Source organism: Neocloeon triangulifer, unplaced genomic scaffold (assembly GCF_031216515.1).
Source record: "Neocloeon triangulifer isolate White Clay Creek 2 clone unplaced genomic scaffold, ASM3121651v1 ptg000003l, whole genome shotgun sequence".
Classification (NCBI taxonomy): domain Eukaryota; kingdom Metazoa; phylum Arthropoda; class Insecta; order Ephemeroptera; family Baetidae; genus Neocloeon; species Neocloeon triangulifer.
In genome coordinates this window covers 4,664,301-4,685,008 of record NW_026775546.1, presented here as the reverse complement: position 1 = coordinate 4,685,008, position 20,708 = coordinate 4,664,301, and the positions used below count along the sequence as shown (strand labels likewise).

Sequence of the window (20,708 nt, the reverse complement as noted above, 5' to 3'; positions counted from 1 at the left end):
CCCCAGACTAGACATCGTGACACTATTTAGAAAAAAAAAGTGCACAAAAAGAGAGTTTAGCTTTGTTGAAAGCCGTCGCTCTTTGCTCCTTTGATGTTACGTCATGGAAACTTTTTATCAAAATTGACTGAGCGAAAACTGCCAACGTTGATAGATTAACTATAGAGAAGGAAACCGGCTGTTATCTCTACGAATATTAAACTTCCGTCCCCAGCCACGATTGTCCTTATTTAAATTTGTCATTCAAACTCAATTATAAAGTAGTGTGGATATTGAAATAAATTTTCAAAACAATTAAAAACAAAAAAAAATCCAAAAAATTTATTTATTTTTATTTAAATAACGTTAATTCAAATATTTGTTCCGTCTGAATTGAGACACTTTTTTCAAGCAACTCTCTCCCTCTTTTCGATTGAAGGAATTTCCGCCCTACGCAAAGAAAGCTGCCATCTTACATATTGGAACGAGTTTTCAGATTATTGGAGCCCAACTTGCGCGCCCACCTTTTGCAAAACCTGCTGACCTACGAAGGTTATGGTCGAGGACGAACATTCTAGTAAGAAAACTGATTGTGAGAGGAGGCCCTGCAATTGCAAAATTATTCATTCATTCGAAGTTTTATCACAGAAAATTTTATATCCATTGAAGAATGCTGATAAAAGATTTGGCATCTTATGCACGTCACAATTAGCTTAAATTTTCCAGACAAACCTGTCTTATCAACGACGATTTTGACAACAGATTTTCGTATCGTGATATTGATAGATATCAATTGGTGTCATTAGGTTCTGTTTTTAATATATGACACTATAATATGAAATAAATAATGAACATTTCATTTAAAAATTGTGGGAACTTTGAATTGAAATTGTAAGCTCAATTTTCGTGCATTAAATTATTAATAAAAAAGTAAAAGTGATTCATTTGACAATGACATTTTTTTACATTTGCCTACATTTTGCTTTTTCTATTCATAAACCCTCTCCGCTCCTTTTCAAATAGCAATTTTTGTATCAACTGAGAAAAATAAATTATAATAAGTTAAAAATTCGTAATTTTAATTTTTAAATAGAAAATATATTTTGCAATTTTTAATATTCCAGTCAGAGTTTTAATGCATATTTTGTTTTCAAATTTTTCTTATTAATTTGTGATTTGTTGATTGCGAATCTATTTGGAAGCAAGTTAAAAATTAAGAAAAGATAATAAACAATAATAATTAAAAAAAAAAAAAAAAGTTAATTTTTGCTTAACTGGATCTATCATTGTCTTCGTTCAGAAACGGAAAAAGTACCGAAACTTCCTGAATTGAACAATAGATTATGGGTCACATAAAAAAATTAAATATTTTATATTAATTAACAGAGCAATCGTATTTTCTAATTTTTTTGTTCTTTTGTAGTCTGTCTCGATTTTTTGTGCTTGGCGCCAGTGCCAAACACGTTCGTTCCACCGCCTGGAGATAATGCTGATTAATCCCACTGAAAGCAAGGGACTGCCCGGCGGGGCGCAGGCTTGAGAAAGGGGCAGGTCAGCGGGAGTGAGAGTCGCCAAAGCGAACAGGTTTCCGCCCGGTGGCCACTTTTTGCGCTGCTGGTTTCGTTGGCGCGCGCGGTTTGGCGAGGTGGGGTGGCGGAGGGGGAAGTCGCCGCGCCGCGGAGCCGCGGCCGCGTGCTCGCGCCGCCGGAGACGCTGCTCGGCGCCGGACGCGAGGACACATCCAACACACGCACCTTCCGCAGGTCGACGAACTCGCCCAATTGTACCACTCAACCTATATATTAATTTTTGCGAAACTACATTTTTACCAATTTTTTTTTTGGCAAAAAAAAATTAATTACCGCGAGGAGTTGAAATCGTCGAAACCTCACCATGGCGACGCAACAGGTTAGTGGTACCTTTTTTACAGTCTCTCTAGACCTGGGGCTCTGGTCTGGTGCTCGGCGCGTGGAATTTTCCATTGAGGCGCGGAATCGTGAGACGTGAAATTGAATCTCGTTCACTCACACGCCGGGCGTTTATTAATTCAATGCGCGTCCAATTCGCGGAGCGCAGACGGATTTTTATTACTCGAATGGATTTCAATTCCATAACAGAGTTCAAATTTGAACTGCTCGTTTATAGCTTGACAAATCAATATAATTATATATTATTTTGTATTATTTATTCTTCTTGGTCAAAATAAAATAATTAAAAATTGGAAAAAGGGTAGAAATTAACTTAATTGTATTTAATATGGTTAATTAGAAATAATAATAATCTTTCGAGGAAATGGGAAAAATTATGTAAAAATTCCCATACTGATTTTGTTACCAAAAAAAATTCAATTTATAATATCCCCTTATCAACTTGTCAGTATGTTGACGCCGCATAAATTTTTATCTTCACTTTTTCCTGCATCGAGTTCCAAAAACCCTATCAATATTTTGTAAGATACACATTTAATCCAGTGCTAAATAAAGTAGTGCAAATAATTTGCATGATCGGCCGAGGGTGAAAGTTAAGCAATATAAAAATTGAACCTTGCCACTTTGCTGCTCTGTGCAGCCGGCCTTCTTTTTTCCTCTCTTTCTCTCCAACTGAATGAGTCTAGCGAACTCAATGAAAACTTTTCAAAAGGGAAAATCACACTGTTTAGTTAGACACACGCCTCTGTTCATTCAGCTGGTGCCGCGGAAATTTTTATTTGACTTAGATATAGAGGCGTGTGTGTGTGTGCGTTGGCAGAATGACACATATTTTATGGGCTCGATGAGAGGGAATATTAGATCAGAGATAGTGTGCGTAACAGTATCGAAAGAAACGAGAGTCTTTTGACCTGTTGGCAGCATGTTTATAATACACGGACGGTTGGCAGAAAACCAGTTGTTTCCGCGATGAAATGATTAGAATTAAACTTTTCACTAAAAAAAATTGGGAAAATAATAAGCAATTGAAAGTAAAACTATCAAGAAGATTTAACTGTTTGAAAGAAATTTTAACGTATATAAGTAAACATAATATGCAAATCGATTTTATTAATCTTACATTTCATAAATAAATATTTCAGTTATGAAGGCCAAAAGGATTACTTTTTTATATGAGCCACGCATTTTATTTCCCTTTTAACTTCACTTTTATATTTACACATTTAATATCTTCCTCTGCGGTTACATAGTGGCTTGGAGGCTAAAAACTCGCCTTCCCGGCCACGCTCAACAGGCGTAAAATAATGTATTTTAAAAACCTAATCTCTCCAACAAGTCTCAGCGTTTCAAAAATCTTCTTTTTTTATATACGACCTTCTTTTTTTTCTTGTCATGTACTGCAGCAGGCGACATTTGAATTTTGCAGATACGTTTTAAAACTTTCATTTATCGAAATAAATACCCTTCAAAAACGGATTTAAATTAAGCTAAAGGACAAATAATTATTTGCTAATTTAAAATAAAGATTTTCTCGGTGTAAAACGATCTTTCAGGTACGTATTAATTTTACGACCGCAGCGCAGAGGTCTAATCTATTTCTTGCGGCGGCAAGCGGACGAATTAATTATTAACCTTCTCGCACTCACTGACCTAGCGTCCACCGATCGCAACAATAATTGTCCTTCTCTCTGCCTTTTTCATTGTCCACTCCATCAAAGGAGATCTCGATGCTTTCCAATTCCGAAGGCGCTGAACTCAGAAATAAGTGATTTATTATATAATCGGAGAAGTCAACTCGGAAGAATGGAAAATATTTTCATTTAATTCTTCCAATTAGTTCCTTTTCAAAGAAGTTTTTCTCTCTTCAGGCTCTGTGTTGTTTAGCCCAGCTAGGAGTGGTGTATTTTTATTTATTTATGTCTCGATGTGCCGCGATTCGATACTGCAGGTGTACTTGATTTACAGTTGATTGTTTTACGGCTTGGCTGCCTCCGCGCTCAACAGGTTTCCGAGAGCAGACCAAGTCGCTCGGGCAAAAATAACCTGGCGCCACTCCATTCAATCGCGCCAGGCTTTTTAATTATTTAAAAAAAAAAATATGATAAACTATGACTCGGTCGTCTTGAGTTCCACCCTTCAATTATATATAAACTCACTTGAGACTGAAACAAGATCAAGGAAATCCGTCAGAAGGAAGTAATAATGCACCGTTTGTAAAGAAAAGAAAAGATGAGATGACGTAATTTGAGAGAGAAAAAACTGAAACAAAGGCATATAAATCTTATAAACTTCTTTTTGTTTTTGTGTCTTTTCACAATATTCTTGTCATCATAAAAACTTTCAGCTTTTGGTGAGGAAATTTTCTTAGGCAAATCATATTTCTTAATAATTACAATCGCACCTTTTTCGGAAACCAAAAGGATCGGCAAAAGCTCTTATTTTGATGTTTTCTCAACTCAAATGAATTTCTGCAATTTCAGATCGGATGTTTTAATCAAATTTTAATGCAGAAAAGTGTCAAATATTTTCCCATTAAATCTATTACAAATTAACTTTTGCCTCATTTTACACAGAAAATCCATAAATAAATTGGCCAAATAAATAAAAATCTCATTAAAGAGTAATTTAAATTTTGGTGACCTTTTAAGTCTCCGCCGTTCACGTTTGTGACTGAATCGAGAGTACATGAATAACACACACGCACATAATTATTCACCGCGAGTAGTGTAATGAGTGGTGCCTTGAATTCCTAATGAATCTCTCTTGTTCTTGTATACACGACAGTTCAATTTAATTCTCGAACCCGGTTTTGCCAAAGAAGGAATCCGGGCACAGCGCCTGCAAGCACTTAAATATTTGAACTCGGTGCAAACTGCGCAGTAAATTTGTAAACGCTCTCCTTTGTTTAACAAACTCCTGTAAAAAATGTGTCACAAAATAACGAAAAAAAAGCAGAGATAAAAAGTCAGGGGATTTTGGTAAATATTACCTGCATCACCAGTGACGACAAAATTACGTTTTGACAAAAGTTTAGTCACCGCGGTCAAACGTCTAGAATCTCTTATCTTTCAAACAAAATTTTTATTGCGGAAGGAGTTTGGCCCCGGATTAATCTAATAATATCACTTTATAGTCAACCAAAGGTCGTCAACAAACATAATGATGAATGAGAATCTATGAACATGTTTCAATTTAATTAAAATCTTCGCAACACTTTGGGCTCCGCGCCAATTTTCGAGCTGCTAAATCTCTTAATTTTATTTGGAGGTGAATCAAATTATTTTTTGGCAGAGCCTTGTCATTTCATTACGAAGTCCTATCCTAGCCAACAGAAAAGAACGCGGCCCATTGTGTGTGCGCCAGTGTGAAAATAAACATAAAATAAGTGTTTCCTAGAGGCGGCGTCTTTCTTTTCGAATAGAGTGAGAAAAATATGCGTTCGCGTGCTAAAAAATGTGCTAACACGGCCGCCTCTAGTCTTGTATTTTTTTTATCACGAAGAAAATGTGAATGGCAAGCAGAAAAAAACGAGCGGCAATTGAAAATGTAAACATTGGTACAGACTACGTGAGAATTCCGAAACAGAGTAACTGCGTAAAAACATAAAAACAAATGAATCGGCTGTTTGGTTTCGGTTTAAAGACTGAGAGGTGTTTAAAGAGGGGAGCTTTGTTTTGTGTTCGGATATATCAAAGGCTTGGAGCGGAATCAACTTTTTGTTGGCAATAAAATATCTTGATGGCGCCTTCATTTGCAAACTTATAAAATTCATTTTTTGCCTATAGATTATGAATATTAGAAGCTTAAAAGAATGTTAAATAATTTTTTGGCAGAATTTTTTAAACCAGGTTCTCTTTAAAATGTTGGCATCCTTTCACTGACAAAATAATGTATAATTTAATTGAAACTCTTTGTTTTATACAAAAAAAAGTGACTTACAATGAGATACAACTTTTGAAAACCCACAAACTTCCGCTCAAGTCAGCAATTATCGCACTCTCAACTTAAAATGCAGTACACGATTTTTCACTTTGTAAATCTGCCGATTTGAAAGGCTCTCCTCTCCTCACCTGAAGTATTTTAACATTCCTGTAATTTATGAGCTCCACCCAGAGTGATTTAAAGCAGTAAAAATGCTAGAACAAATATAAAAGTCAAGGAAGTGGAGGGCCATAAAATTCGCCGTAAAAAAGCATCCTGACAAGAAAGCGATTAAAAAAATCCGCAAATATTTTCATCGGTATTTTTACCAGCAGTTTATAATTAGTGGCGCCCGAGATCCAGTTTGGCCGCATTCGCAGACTACCCCCCTTCCGAGGCCTTCGGAGGAACATAATTTTCCATTTTTATTTTACCTATTCTTGTTCTAATCTAGGTCTGCGTACAGAAACAAGATGATTACTTTTAATACACGGCGCAATTGTGCACGATTGCGTCACGCCAGCGAAATGGAATAAAATCAGAGCCTGCCTGGCCGAAATGGAAATTTTATCGTCAGGCGTTGATGCGTTTTACAGCGAAGTGCTTTGTACAAATTCCTCTTGGTGACGCTGAGCAAAAAAAGACACGCAGCCCCATCGGGTGCCGCGAGGCAATTTGATTATGCAAATTACTTGACGGGGCAACCCTTGCTTGTGAAAGCGTGTTCACCTTTTATGGAAAGAAATAAATCCCTGCCCATGGCTCAATTCTGCAGATAGGCGTATAATTAAAAATATACCATGATTATTCCTTTTATGGAATGGAAAATTAGAATTTTAAAAATGTTTGCATAAATTTGTTGAAATTATCTTGAAAATTTATATGAAGAAAAATATTTTTGCAACATATAAATTTTGCAAGATATCTGCAAAGTTTCAACCAAAAGTAGAATTGCCGTATTTTTTTTTACTTAACTGGTACAGATAGCAATTAAAATGATTTTCATGCAACCTGCTGGACACTCATGTAGAGGAATTGCATACCAAAAATTGCTATCTTATTGTTAGGCAACTTCTTGCCATTCGCGTTGTGCAGGTTGCATTTTTAATGAAGAAGAACTAAATTTATAACAGTAAATAATAATAACGTTTTACAAAACTTAAGTGCCATTGTGAGGCCAATCAATAGCAGGTTGAGCATATTGACAAATATTAACTAGGTGAGCATTTCCTTTTACAAATTTTTCAGCAATAATATATTGGTTTGATTATGTATTATATTTGTCTTCTTTTGAAAGAAAAAAATTAATGTTTATAAAATAATATTTTAATATTCAAATCATGGTTTTAAAACTAAAAATGAAAAAAATAATTTTTGGAATAATTGATTTAAAAAAATCAATTTTCTTATCGTTATTTAGTCCCAACTATCCCAATCGTTATAAAAAAGACTCTAAATATTATTTGAATAAATAATTTGTAATCAAAACTAATTATTTGCAAAGTTGAACACATTTCCAATTAATCTTGTGTTGGGATTTTTTGCACGATTCCGCTTCCTCGATCAGAATAACAAGCAGAAGAAAATTGCCAAGTTGAAAGCAATTATTCCTAATTATAGAAGCCTAGGACTATTTATTTGCCTTCCGAGTCCAGAGCTCCGATCGGCAGCACCCCGGCGCGAGTTGAGCCTCTTTTTGGCGTGTTGTTTCTTTCTAATGTAATTTGCCCTGGGAGGCTAATGAAGGCAAATTACCGCGCGGGCACGCACACACAAAAACCCAATCCCGAGGCAATTCAGCCACTTGAGGATCAATTTCGTGGCCCTAAAAATAGACACGGACCTTCGCTTGTCGTAAATTGCTCTTCGAGTCTCGCGAAGATCTCGAGTTTGGCAATGTGACAGTCGATTTGCAACACCCGCGCGTGTGATTGTTCTGCTATGGTGCAGGGTCTCTCTTAAATTCTGCCCTCGAGCAGTTTTGTTATTCGGGCCACACAATCTAATTTTAAAAGAGTCATCCCGGTTTGTTTGTTTGCATATTCGGGCAGCCAAGTATAAAAATAGATAATGGGCGTCGCGGCGGTTGAATGATGCGCGATGCGTCAATCAAAAACGCATAAAGCGTGGTTTATTCTTGCTACTGCTTAATCTAATTTATTAAAAGTTGTAAAATTAGGCGAGACACATTATGTTGGTAGATATTTTTTGTTTAATTGTTAAAGTACTAACGCTTCAGGACAAATAATGGCTGAAATTAAAACAATAATAAGAAAAAAAAGTGGCATTTTCTAAGAAAAGTAAAGTAAAAGAAAATTATCAAAGAAGAAATTTATAAAAATAAAAATATTATTTCTATTTAGGAAAATAAAACTGGCCAATACCAATAATATCAACTTGGCTTTGAAAAATAAATTAATAAAGATTTAATTCTCTCAGTGGTCGCACCAAAGTAAATAACTGAAATACTGTTTAAAATTTTTACAATTTTAATTATGATCGAAAGAGGAAATAAAACTCACTCATGGAGTTATAGGTGTAAAAAATATTTAATTTAAACTGCTTGCTAATTTGGATATTAAGGTTATAAAATTAAGTAAATTTTGCTTCAGTCAACATATTTTAAGTTTGTAACTTTTTTAGTTAATTTTTTTAAGCAATTCGAAGCAAAATCGATAAGTCACATTTCTAAGTACGGACGCTCCTTAAAAGCCTTGATCGCTGACTTGAAAAACAAGTTCAGTTTCCAGTCAATTTAACTCCAAATTTTCTCAAGCGCGGCCTTGAATTCGATGAGAACAACGAATATGTATGGGGTGTGCGCGCAATTGAATTCTCCGGCTCAATAGCAGCGATCCCCGCGTAATTTGCAACATCCTGATTCGCCAGCGTGCCCCTGAGCGCACAATCAAAAAATCAAACTTGCTGGCCGAGAGGGCACCCATAGGATTTGATTGTCGAGTGTACATCGAGCGCTTCATCACTCTCGCAGCTTGCAATTTTCAACTCGATAAAGGACCTAATTTACTGCCGAGTGATTGCGCCTCGTCAGTTTTTGCTCTCAACTTTTTGTTTCGCGTTGGCGTCGGTAATTAGCGTTAAAACTTGAGTGATTTATGCCTGAAGAGGAGTGCGCAGCTTATATAAAAAGTTTTAAATTGTCTGCGCACGATTTGCGCCACAGAAATAAATTGACTCTGATAAAAATAGCAATTTAAAAACTCTTTCCACGCACTTAACGTTTTTTCAATGCACATTAAATGTAAGATAAATTTTACTTTCTGAGTGTTGAAATTGTAAAGATAAATATTTTCCCTCTTTTTATACTTTTTCAAACACTCGCACTGTTGACAGTAATCATTATCTTAAAACTTACATATTTTGTGTGGAGCCTGCGGTTGAGCGGCTTTTGGTGCTCACGGGAGTGCAGGTTATCTGGCGCCACCTCACGGAACCTAACAGAAGCAAATTATTATATTTTGTAACAAGAAAATAATTTTGGATGAAATAATATTTATTTGTCACTTTTTCATATTGATTTAATCTAATGCTTTCAATTAACATCACAATTTTTGTAAAAACTTTAGCTTTTGTTCCTAATCTGTAGTTTTAAAAGTTGAAGAAATTAGAATTACGAAAGTACTTAACTTTTGTTGAATTGGGTTAGATATTTTTAAAATTAAAGACTTCAAATTTTATCCTGTTTATTCTGATGCAATGATTTTTGAACATAGATAATATTAAAAACGTTATCATTCTTAATTCCTACATTTAAATTAAAAAACTAAATAATGCAGAAAAAATACTCTCTCATAAGAGTCATAAGACATTTAGCAGGCTTTATTTTGTGAGATGCTTTAAATTTATGTTTCAAAATGAAAATCTTTTTTATTTTTAGAATCTTGAGAAGTTTGAAAAACGATATTATAATAAAGATTTTGAAAATCATTTAATATTCTATTTGACAAAATCAACATAATAAAGAAAAATGAATTTTTGATGAATATTTTTTATATTATTGTAAGCTAAGTGCTAACAACACTGGATGTGTATGTCAATCTATATTATTACATATTTAGCAATACCAAAAAATTTACAAGGTTTCTTATTTCTTCGATAACAAAATTTAAGTAAAATTTATTTGACACTTTATCTTTTCTTAAACACTTTCCGGTCTAAGCAAAGTTATTTATAATTTTATGTGTATATTTTAACTTGATAAGACGATAAGAGTAGATGTCAAAGGAAACTGCAACTTTTGCCTTTTGAAAGTATCAGGTTCACTTGCAAATATCTGGTAGCCCTTGCTCCTGACACGGTGATCATGTGTGTTTGAAGGCCAGCGGACGTGCATATATGTGACACGGGCGCAGCATTTTCATCTCCCAACGCAGTCGCACACACATCACGTATATATGAAAAAAAATCGGTCAAAAATCCGTCGCATAATGCTGAGAGCGACACGTTTTTAAAAAACTGCTCACGAGAGAAACTCGAGACAGAGCTTGAATGGAAAATTACCGGAACGCGCGCGCGAGCCTGGATTTTGAATAGCCATTAATTCAGCAGGTGTCTTTTTTCTGTTTGCTCGGGTGTCAGCCTTTTGCTTTTAGCCTTTTGTTTGTGGCTTTGTTGTGCGTCCAGCAGCACTCCCACTATCGCAATCAAATCTTTTCTGGGTTTATTCCGCGGCGAGCAGCGCCCACGCACACACCACCTTCTTGACACCAACCAGCAATTAGCGGCAATATTAATTAACTTTTGCACTTTCCGCAGGACAAAACTTTGCTAACCACCACCTTCAACGACAAGGGAGGCACATTCAAAACTGTCATCGTACCTTTGTAAGTATCTCTAATTTCGTTCAATCTTATTTTGTTTAATTAGTAAAAAAAGGGATTGAATCATCAAAAGGACGCATAGAAAATGTAATTTTGAGCTATTCTATAAAAAAAATCATTCAACATTTATATATTTGTTAGGTTTCGATTTCGAATCAGAAAGATTTTTCGCAAAAAGAAATCTTTTCGAGCTCGTCGAAGGTAAAAATCAAAGATAAATTTTGCTTATTTTTGTTGAAATTGTTTTATTGGGAAAAAAACAATAAAAACACAATATACCTCTTTAAATGTTGTTACTGTGTTTCCATTTATTAAAAACTGCTAATTTTTTTATTCAACTTCTTATCTAAAATCACAGTTATAGAGTCGAAGGTTTACATAGATAATTTAACTGAGATTTGTGAAAACAAGTCCTTGTATGATATATTATCTCACAATCAATCACGATATCTAGAGTACCTATTGAAATTGAGCGCGGCCTCACTGCTTCTGTAATTTTGGTGTAATTAAAAACATTCACTTTTGTTTTTAAGTACAACCAGAAGAAAGCTTAAACTTCAACCGCCTAATGGAAAGCAGTTTCCTATTTGTTTAAAAAGTCGTCCATCTATTTAAAGACTTAAGTATTAGGGCCTTTCGACATGCAAAGTTTCCGCGATAAACTGCAGAAGGGCTTGTTAACAAAAAGCAAGCAAAGTCGCAATGCGAAAACTACGCGAAACCTTGAGCTTAAAAGAAACATTTCACTTCACACCTTACAAGTGCTAAATTGTTTTTGTTTTTAAAAAAAAAATACCTAATTTGGTTTCTTTTATAATTTAAATATGATAATTATCCCTTCAATTAATTTATTATGATTTATGATTATAAAATGTAAAATATGATGTAGTTTTTCAGTAACCATGCTAAAGATTCTTATATTATTTTAATAGAAAATTTTCTATATTAACACCCTTCAATTTTGAGGCACAGTCAATAATCTCCATATTTGTACCAACATTATAAATATTCCCCCAACTCCCAGCGTGATTGACAGCCGTCATTTTTCATAAATTGAGTCCGTTACGCAACGTAAAAAAATCTAATCACTTTCACCTCTCCCGATTGCGGCGTCATCAATTGTGTGACGAGAGCGTCACTTAATTCACAGCTGCCTTTGAACTGCTGACCCTGACCCTCTCCTCTTCATTCAGCTCGACGTGCATGACGCGCAAACGTGCAATCAATCATACTTTTGATTCGCACGTGCGAATTGTCCATTTCTTAATTCGACAACTTGTCATTTGCAGAGGAGAGCAGTCGAGATCACCGCACGAAAATCGCCCTCTCATGGAGAAAAAGGCGGCCAATTTGGAACTGGGTGGTGCCCAGGAGGAGTACAACCCCTTCAAAAACCGCAACTTAGAACACCCTACAACGTAATTTTTTCCAATTATTTTTCTTCATAAAAAAATTTCATAATGATTTTGCCTCAGCAATGCCGACACCCTGATCCACCTGCTGAAGGGCAGCTTGGGCACCGGCATCCTAGCCATGCCCCTGGCCTTCCTGAACGCAGGTTTGGCCTTTGGCTTGGTGGCCACTTTCGTCATCGGCTTCATCTGCACCTATTGCGTGCACGTTTTGGTAAGTTTCCCGCCACTTTTTTCAGTGGAGCAAAATTTTTTAAATTTCCTCCTCAGGTCAAATGTGCCCACGAGTTGTGTCGGCGGACGAGAACGCCTGCCCTTGGCTTTGCCGACGTCGCCGAAGTTGCTTTCAAGAATGGACCACCCCAGCTCAGGAAATTCTCGGCAGCAGCCAGGTTTGTGTTGAACAAAATTTATTCTGAACTATACGATTGGAAATTTATGGAAAGAGATGATGGAAAATCGCTCTTTTGTTTAATTTTAAAAGGCAAAAATTCTGAATCTTTTATTTATTGGTCAATTTTTAGATCAACAATAAACACCTTCCTTGTTGTGGATCTGCTCGGTTGCTGCTGCGTTTATATTGTGTTTGTGGCCACAAACATTAAGCAGGTTGGAGGCGATTTTAATATAAATTATCAAAAATAAATTTAACAAAAACATTAAACGAACGTAAAATTACAGATAAAGAAACATGAATCAGAATAAATAAGGCAACTAAAAATGACGTTGAAAAATATTCAAATTAGAAATACAAATTTTAAGTGATCAGACAATTTTTAAAATTTAAAAGTTAAGAATTAAAAAAATAATCAATTTTTTTTTTTAATATTTTCATATTTTAATTTTCAAACAGATTGAAGTTTTATTTTTAATTAATTCTTTCAAACTTCTATTGTGAATTTTTAATAATTTTTTACATACCAAAAACTGAGATCAGAAGAATTAATTTTAATATTTCATAAATTATTAATAATATTAGGTGGCTGACTACTACTGGCAACTTGACTGGGACATTCGAATCTACATGGTTTGCCTGCTGGTGCCCCTCATTCTACTCAACATGATCCGCAACCTGAAGCTGATGGCCCCCTTCTCCATGATTGCCAACCTCCTGATGGCCACTGGCATGGCCATCACCTTCTACTACATTTTCCAGGACGTGCCCAACGTGTCCGAGAGACCCCTGTTCTCCTCCTTCCACCAACTGCCCCTGTTCTTCGGCACCGTCATCTTCGCCCTTGAGGGAATTGGCGTGGTACGATTTTTGTCAATAGAAAATTCATACGAAAGCCTAACGCTGAAATCTAATTAAGGTTATGCCCCTGGAGAACAACATGAAGACCCCCCAGCACTTTATCGGCTGCCCCGGAGTCCTGAACATTGGCATGACCGTCGTCGTCACTTTGTACAGCGCAGTCGGTTTCTTCGGCTACCTGAAGTACGGCGAGGAAACCCAGGGTTCGATCACTCTCAACCTGCCCACAGACGAAATGTAAGAGAAATTTTAGGGAAGACTCATTATTAATTATAATTCAATAATTCAACAGCTTGGCGCAATCGGTCAAGATTATGATTGCTGTCGCCATTTTCCTCACATACGCTCTGCAGTTTTATGTGCCCTTTGAGATCATCTGGCGTAATCTTAAACCGCATTTCAAGAAAAATGAAATGGTGGTCGAGTTTTCTTTGAGGATATTTCTAGTCGTATGCACAGGTAATTTTTTTTATTCCGGTTAAAGATATTAATTTAAAAATTGGACCCAATGAGCATAGAAAAAATCCTGAATTTAACTTCATAGCACTAACAAAGTCATGAAGATTTTTAATCAGAAATGAGGAGCTTACAGCATATTTAATTAAAATTAAATTTACCAAACCTTTTCATACAAGATCAATGCAAATTTTATTGTTGATCTACCTATTGATTATATTTTGCTAACTTATTTGGGGTGATATGATCATGATTTGGTAAAATTGATCAATTTTAATGGGCCATGCATTTAAAAAAAAAATTATTTAAATAAATTTCCCATTTGAGACAATATTACATTTCAAAAATTCAGTTCTCTCCATATGACTTAAATTTTTCTTTTAATGTCTGTGTGGATGTGACGTCTACAAATCAATTAATGCTAACATAGAGAAAAATTAACATCAAAATAAATAGGGCCGTTTTTTAGCAAAAGGCTTTGCTCAATAAGTTTTAAAATAAATATAAATAGTCAAAATTAAAAGAAATTTATAACCATTTCTTTTTAAATTCCTTTTGATGATAATTTAATTTTAATTTAATTTCTAGTGGGCATTGCTGCTGCCATCCCGAACTTAGGACCCTTCATCTCGCTGGTGGGCGCCGTATGCCTCTCCACCTTGGGCCTCATGTTTCCCGCTATCATCGAAGTCGTCACGTTCTGGGAACAGTCGACCGGTGCGTATATCCACTTAATTCATTTAGCTCGACTTCTTAATTTACTGTGGCTGCAGGTGGTCCCAGCACGAGTGGCCCCAGGTGGCGCCTCATCAAGAACGTGGCGATTTTGGCTTTTGGAGTGCTCGGCTTTGTCACCGGCACCTGGACGAGCATCGAGGAAATCGTCGCAGGCTTCGGTCAGGAGTTGTAGAAGGAAGGAAATTAAATCAACAACAACACTCTCTCGCCCTCTGACAAGTCACATCATAATATGCGTACTTTCTATAAGTATAAGGAGTATATAAAATAAGTAAACTCATCAGAGAGTGATCTGAAGCGTAGCACGTTGGTAGTGCAAGTACCTTATTACTTTTGAGTAGTTTCCCTTTTTTATAATTTATCGTTGTATTATTTTCAATATTAGCGTCATCGTTGGCCGTTGAAATTTTAACTCTTAAGTGTTAATTTTGTACATATGATGTTGTGAAATTTATAAATTTGAAATCGAAATTTTACGGTGAAAGGTTTCACATGCAAGGCTTGTTTTTGGCGTTTTAAATTTTATCAATTTCCTCTGCAGAATGTTTCAAGGTATTTTGAGTAAAACTACGGCAACCAACTCTGTGAACATTTCTGTGTTAAAGCTATTACTATTTAAGTAGACAAAGCCTTAGTTAATTTTTAAGTGATTTTAACCAAGAAGTGATAAATAATAGATTTTACTTTCTGAACGAATATTTTTAAAATATCAGAGAGCTGAGTTAATTAATCAGCAAATAGCGAATTTTGGTGATAGTTCTGTCAATTATTGTCAGTAAGAAATACTCGCCTTAATCAAGACATGTACACAATCAAAAAAGAAGCCCATCCAGCCAAATTTTCAATATAAAAAGCCACTTTTGGTTGTGCGTCCAAAAGGGAAGCTTTATTGTTGCTCATTTTTTGTCACAATAACAGGTTGGAAGATTTTATGATATTTTTGAAGCGCAGAAATAGAACAAAAACCATTATTAATTTATACACAATCATTGAAAGGCACTTCAATTTTCTGGTGCTTTGAGATGCATTTACTTTAATAATGACATGAAAAATGACTTAATATTTCTTTCAATGTGAGATACAATGAAATCAAATTTTTGAACCACATGCATGTTTAAAAAATAAAGAAAAATTGTAAATTAGTGAGTTTTATTTTCACCCTATTAAAAAACGGTTTGGAATTGACTGTTTTGCAGTTTTTTAAAACTTTCAATTATATTAATTTTTTACTCGCACACAAAACGAAATGATGCTCTGTGGTACGTCAGCTTTCTGTTTGAAAATGTCACCAATCTGTTTCCAGTCGCACTGCCCATAGTGGATTGCAAATCAGACTCATTAAAATATTTATTCGTGAAGCAATCTTTTGCCAGGAAAACAGAAGCGTTTTCATTCACAACTATTTTTGCTGCAGCAAATGTAAATTGAAGATTCGAAGCATTGGGGCCGAAAATGTTTTTAGCTACAAAGACGTTAGAAAAATAATTTGATCCTAGGAAAAAAATACCATCAGCAGCTGTAAAGTAAGGCTCCAAACAATCCAGCTTAGGTTTATTGTCCAACGAAAGCAGCCGCAGACCAAAATTGCAGCAGTAGGAGAAAAAGTTTACTTGGGAATTAACCTATCGCATTTTAAAGAGTATTATCATTGAAAACAGACTCTACATATTTGATTTTTTACAAATCCTCCTAGAAATTGTCCAATTAAATAAGTTTTGCCGCATGCAACTGTCTTGTAAAATGCATAGACAGGCGTGTAAATCAAAGTATTCACTTTAAACACAGATAATTGAATGAGTAATTAAATATTGAAATAGAATAAATTATTACATGGTGCCGTTTCATAAGCAGTTCTGGAATCCTCCTAAAAAAAATAGAGCTTTAATCATTTTTAAACACTATGTTTAATATAATATTGTCCTACATCAACAAAGCACGGGTAAGTCAATGGACAATCGTCGGGGGGAGGCACAAAAATTGTTATATCGTCCTATAGTGTAAGGGTATCTTTATATACTAATCTTAATTTGTATTCAATTATATTAACATATAACGAAATCTCAAAATTGTTAAGTAGTTGAGCTACAACTTCAGGGGCGTTTTCCTGACCACAATGTAGCATTCCCACCAACTGATCATTTACAGGCCAATTCTCTAAATGATTTCGCAACATAAAATAACATTTTCATAATGATTTACAGCTTTTACTCGTCAAATTAGAGCAGTATTCCATCGTTTCTAACATATCTTCTAAATAAGTGAAATTGTTTGCAGCAATTGTTATTAACTGTCCAAGTAATTTGGATTCCACTATATTTCCGTCCAGTATCTTTTTAAAAATTGAAAATATATATATTTTTTTTAAATTAATAAACAATTTTTCTATAATTTTTTAAGAGATACCAATCCAGCAGCTTCCGCATAGCATCTCATGAACTCTTTTTGAGGCGCTGATAATCTTTCCAGAGAAGTTTTTAAAACTCCTTTCGTTTGCTCTATGTGAAAAAATTATTTTCATATTATCAAAGCGAATTAATGCACTAAAATTAATGATAAAATTTTTAACTACAGAAAAAAAATTTAATTACAACTATTTGCAGGATATTATTGTGCTGTTTCATCAACAATTGAAACCAATAATGTGATTCATAACTGATTATATCTGAATTATATAAAGGGATCAGGTAACAATTAAGACGCTTACTTTCAGACAAACCATTGGTAGTAGCGCATTCATGCTCTATGACCTTAGACCCGCTTCTTATCCAGCCCTAAAATTGGTGTGAAGTTCAAGTTAAGTTGTTTTTAGCTTTCAGAGTCCTAACTTCGCAAATATATCTCATCCTAGCAGTACAAATTTCATCACTCAAAAGAGCAGAATTCAAGGAAACATTCACTGCAAGGCAGTTAGCCTGCGAATTTTTATCGTCTGGTTGACCAGTAGCCCATCTTTTTTTATTTTAATTAAGAAAATTTTATTTTGAAAAAGAAAATATTATGAAATACCGAGCTTCATCCTGAAGTAATGATTGTGTTGGACAGAAAGTGTAAACACCTTCACAGTCCAAATCTGTGCCTGAAGTCCAAAATTTAACCCCTGCAGATGTGGTGATATCTAATAAAGTTGACAAAGTAAAATGATACAGAAAATATAGGAATTAAATACTTTCTGCGGCTTTTATCAAGAAGTCGTACTTGAAGGGCTGTTGAAGACTCACTAATTTCATACCTAGGCTGCAGCATATTAAAGTAGCCTCGGAATACTATTAATTTTAATCATAACAAAATAACCATGTCAACTTTTATGAAATGAATATCTAAAATACTGTTTTAAGGTTGCTTGCAGAACTAAAGAGGAACGATCGATTTGAAACTTCTCCCCACATGCCGTGCTGCATTTTGTCTGGAAAAACGTATAAATTATATTTCAATATTTTATTTACATCTCCAAACTAATTATGTAGTTGGGATATGGTGAAAAAAGGCGCCTCTGTTACAAAACCATTTTAGTATTCATATGAATTTTTCGACAGGTTTTTTTTACATCTTTCGTACAGTTTCCACTTGATGGGCATAAAGGCTTAAGGCACGCTGACTTTCTGGTCACCTTGCCCTGATAAAATTTTCATTCCACATCTTTCAAAGGCAACATAATATTTACTTGGCACGCAAGAAAGTACGTTTCATTACAACTTCGATCATCGAGGAGCGCGGACGATTGTTCTTTTAGAATGTACAATTGAATGCAATTGTCTGACTTTGAGGTGTTATGGTCCGGTTGATTAGGTCTCCACTGCCCGTCTAGAATATTAGAGCTACTGTTCGAAACATTCAAGAAACACCATTCAAAAGTTAAGTTCTCGACACGTCTTCCAGAAGTCCAGAAACGTGAGCTGTACTTCCATTTGAAGCCTAATAGTTTGCAGTCATTTAAATATATAAATATTATATATTTTTTAATTATTTCATTGCCACCATTGATTATGTTATTAAAGCAGCTCGGCCCATCCTTGAACATAATAGGAGTCATTCCTAAGCTGCAGCATATTGCAGCGTTTTGCTCCCAGTTAACCTTTTCAAAGCAGAATGAATTTAACTCGATCTCTATTACCACTGTAACTAAAATAAACTTCATACTAGCTTCTTTCCAAAGAGGTACTGTATTCCGCCGCAGGCTGATTCCCAAAAGCCGTGCTTCTCTGGGTTTAGGATTAATAATTAACTTTTAATTACTTTTCTATAATATAGAAAATTAATGCACATTATAACAAGTTAGAAATATCTTAAATAGACTCAATTGAACACATCAATTACTTGACTTGAGTAATGCATTAAATTGTTTTATTAGTCAAGTATTATTTATGTTTAAAAAAATTATGAATTAATATTTAGTAACCTTTCAGAATTCCGTTAGAATAGAAAAGTTCCGACTGCAAGAACAACGTTAAATATAAATTAAAATTATACAAGGGAATTTCAATTGGAGGCTCTGCGAAAATAAAACTTAACGTTTTTCGTGCAATTAGTAGGGCATACTGGCTTCATCTGATTGAAAAAAATTACATTTATTTTTTATTATTTTTTGTCAATTTCTATTGCTAACCTGTGGTTTTTGCGTCGTTTGTTTGCTTAAAATTGGCTTGATCCAAGCAATTGTGGTTGCTGTAGAAGTTGCGGTCATTGTAGATGAGCTGCCTGTAGACGCTTTTGAAATTGTTGGGGGACTTGACGACAAGGGCGACGTTGAAATAAATTTTTCGGTCGTAATTGATTGATTTGGAATTGTTTCGGTGGTACTTGTTAGTAATTCTGTTGTTTTGACACCGTCTGAAGTATCTGTTGGTTGTAATTGTGGTGACCAAAGGAGAAGCAGAAGAAAATGTTGTAGCTTCAGTTTCTGACAATGTTGTTTCTGAATTTGGACTGGCCGTCATTGTTTGAAGTGATTCAATTCCAGATGAAATTTCTGTTGTTTCAACGCCGGACACACTCGAATCAGCATATGTGGTCAAATCATTTCCAGAAGATGCAACTGAGCTTTTTTCAAGGAGTGGTAAGGTTTCCGTTAACGAGGTTTTCAAAAGAGTTGTCGATCGTGCCCTATTAGCTTTAGTACTACTTGAATATCTAATCACGCGACTTAGCTTGATGCATTTATCATTTCTGCAGCATTTGATCACGCGACCGGAGCTCGCAGTTTTCGCTAAGTGATTCCTTCCCTCTGTTTTTAAAGAGTTGGTTAAAAATTCTTTTAAAGCGCAAACAGTTTAACTTACGTATGCTATTTTTTAGGTTTGCTGCACTACTGTGGTAGTCCTGATGAATTTTATATATTTAATGAAAAAAATTAGAAAACATTAATTTAAATGTATGTAAACCTCAACAAGAATAATAAGTAGCAGAATCCAATATTTACAGTCCATTGCGAGTGTAGGAAATTACAACAACATAAAGAGTGATTAGCTAAACCTTAATATCATAGCGATATTAGAGAATTGAAGTTTTGGTACAGAATGCCTGGTGATAATTCTCAATTTTCGAAACTATGGAGGGGGGGGGGGTCTAAAACATGACTCTACATCCTGTATTTATGAAAACACTGTGGAAAGTATGGCCGCTGAAAATGACACACATATTAGGGAGAAAAACGGAAACTAACTCTAAAATTTCTGTTTTCTATATTCACCATTCCCATGCATTTCATAGCAACATTTTTACACGAAAAATTTACTTTTTTATGTACCATACTTTCTCTTCTCTCGGTTCAAAATACAAGAATTTAACTCTAACGAAAATGATATTTAAGCTTTGACTATTTCGTTTCTTATACCGACTTAACATGCATGATCTTTTATATTTTAATTAATTAGAATAGTCAGGAAAAGCACGCAAATGTATAGTATAAACGGAGGTATAGTATCACATCATTCAGCATTGGGTGATGCGCATAAACATTTGGATTCAAAATTTAAAATAATAATGATTAAATTAATACAACATATATTTTTAATATTTTCATATCCACATGAATAAAATAATTCACAGCCGTCACTCTCTCACAAACTTGTTCTGTTATAGCCAGTAGTTTGTAGTAAACAATTTTAATTCTCTCAAAGGTTCATTGCCTTTTAATTTATTATATTTATATATAATAAATATAATGTCAATGTGGTGGTTT

General features: G+C 34.8%; 2 protein-coding genes and 1 long non-coding RNA gene across 4 annotated transcripts; 1 reads left to right on the top strand and 2 right to left on the bottom strand.

The window, feature by feature from the left end:
* Window positions 1-1,668: 1,668 nt before the first annotated feature.
* Window positions 1,669-15,669, top strand: LOC132192795 (proton-coupled amino acid transporter-like protein CG1139). The gene is made up of 11 exons (XM_059612925.1): window positions 1,669-1,887; window positions 10,605-10,672; window positions 11,959-12,087; window positions 12,145-12,295; window positions 12,352-12,473; window positions 12,606-12,690; window positions 13,061-13,336; window positions 13,395-13,573; window positions 13,629-13,795; window positions 14,381-14,509; window positions 14,566-15,669. The coding sequence occupies exons 1-11, from the start codon at window positions 1,873-1,875 to the stop codon at window positions 14,700-14,702; spliced, it is 1,458 nt and encodes a 485-aa protein (XP_059468908.1). The 5' UTR covers window positions 1,669-1,872; the 3' UTR covers window positions 14,703-15,669.
* LOC132192792 (uncharacterized) lies at window positions 15,409-19,588 on the bottom strand. 2 transcript variants are annotated; one of them, XM_059612921.1, is made up of 21 exons: window positions 19,134-19,588; window positions 19,040-19,075; window positions 18,927-18,960; window positions 18,668-18,729; window positions 18,506-18,602; window positions 18,192-18,442; window positions 18,075-18,143; window positions 17,984-18,020; window positions 17,857-17,933; window positions 17,697-17,793; window positions 17,537-17,645; window positions 17,356-17,479; window positions 17,235-17,301; window positions 16,934-17,025; window positions 16,739-16,859; window positions 16,578-16,684; window positions 16,455-16,520; window positions 16,361-16,394; window positions 16,212-16,303; window positions 16,038-16,152; window positions 15,409-15,992 (listed from the first exon to the last, which is right to left on the bottom strand). In XM_059612921.1, the coding sequence occupies exons 1-21, from the start codon at window positions 19,209-19,211 to the stop codon at window positions 15,757-15,759; spliced, it is 2,001 nt and encodes a 666-aa protein (XP_059468904.1). In that variant the 5' UTR covers window positions 19,212-19,588; the 3' UTR covers window positions 15,409-15,756. The 2 variants fall into 2 exon arrangements, with proteins under 2 accessions (XP_059468904.1, XP_059468905.1); XM_059612922.1 differs by having other exon boundaries at window positions 18,075-18,137.
* A 6-nt stretch (window positions 19,589-19,594) lies between these two features.
* On the bottom strand, window positions 19,595-20,035 carry LOC132192803 (uncharacterized). Its single transcript, XR_009441371.1, has 3 exons — window positions 19,909-20,035; window positions 19,807-19,846; window positions 19,595-19,751 (listed from the first exon to the last, which is right to left on the bottom strand). It is a non-coding gene; the product is annotated as an uncharacterized LOC132192803 (long non-coding RNA).
* Between the last annotated feature and the right edge of the window lie 673 nt (window positions 20,036-20,708).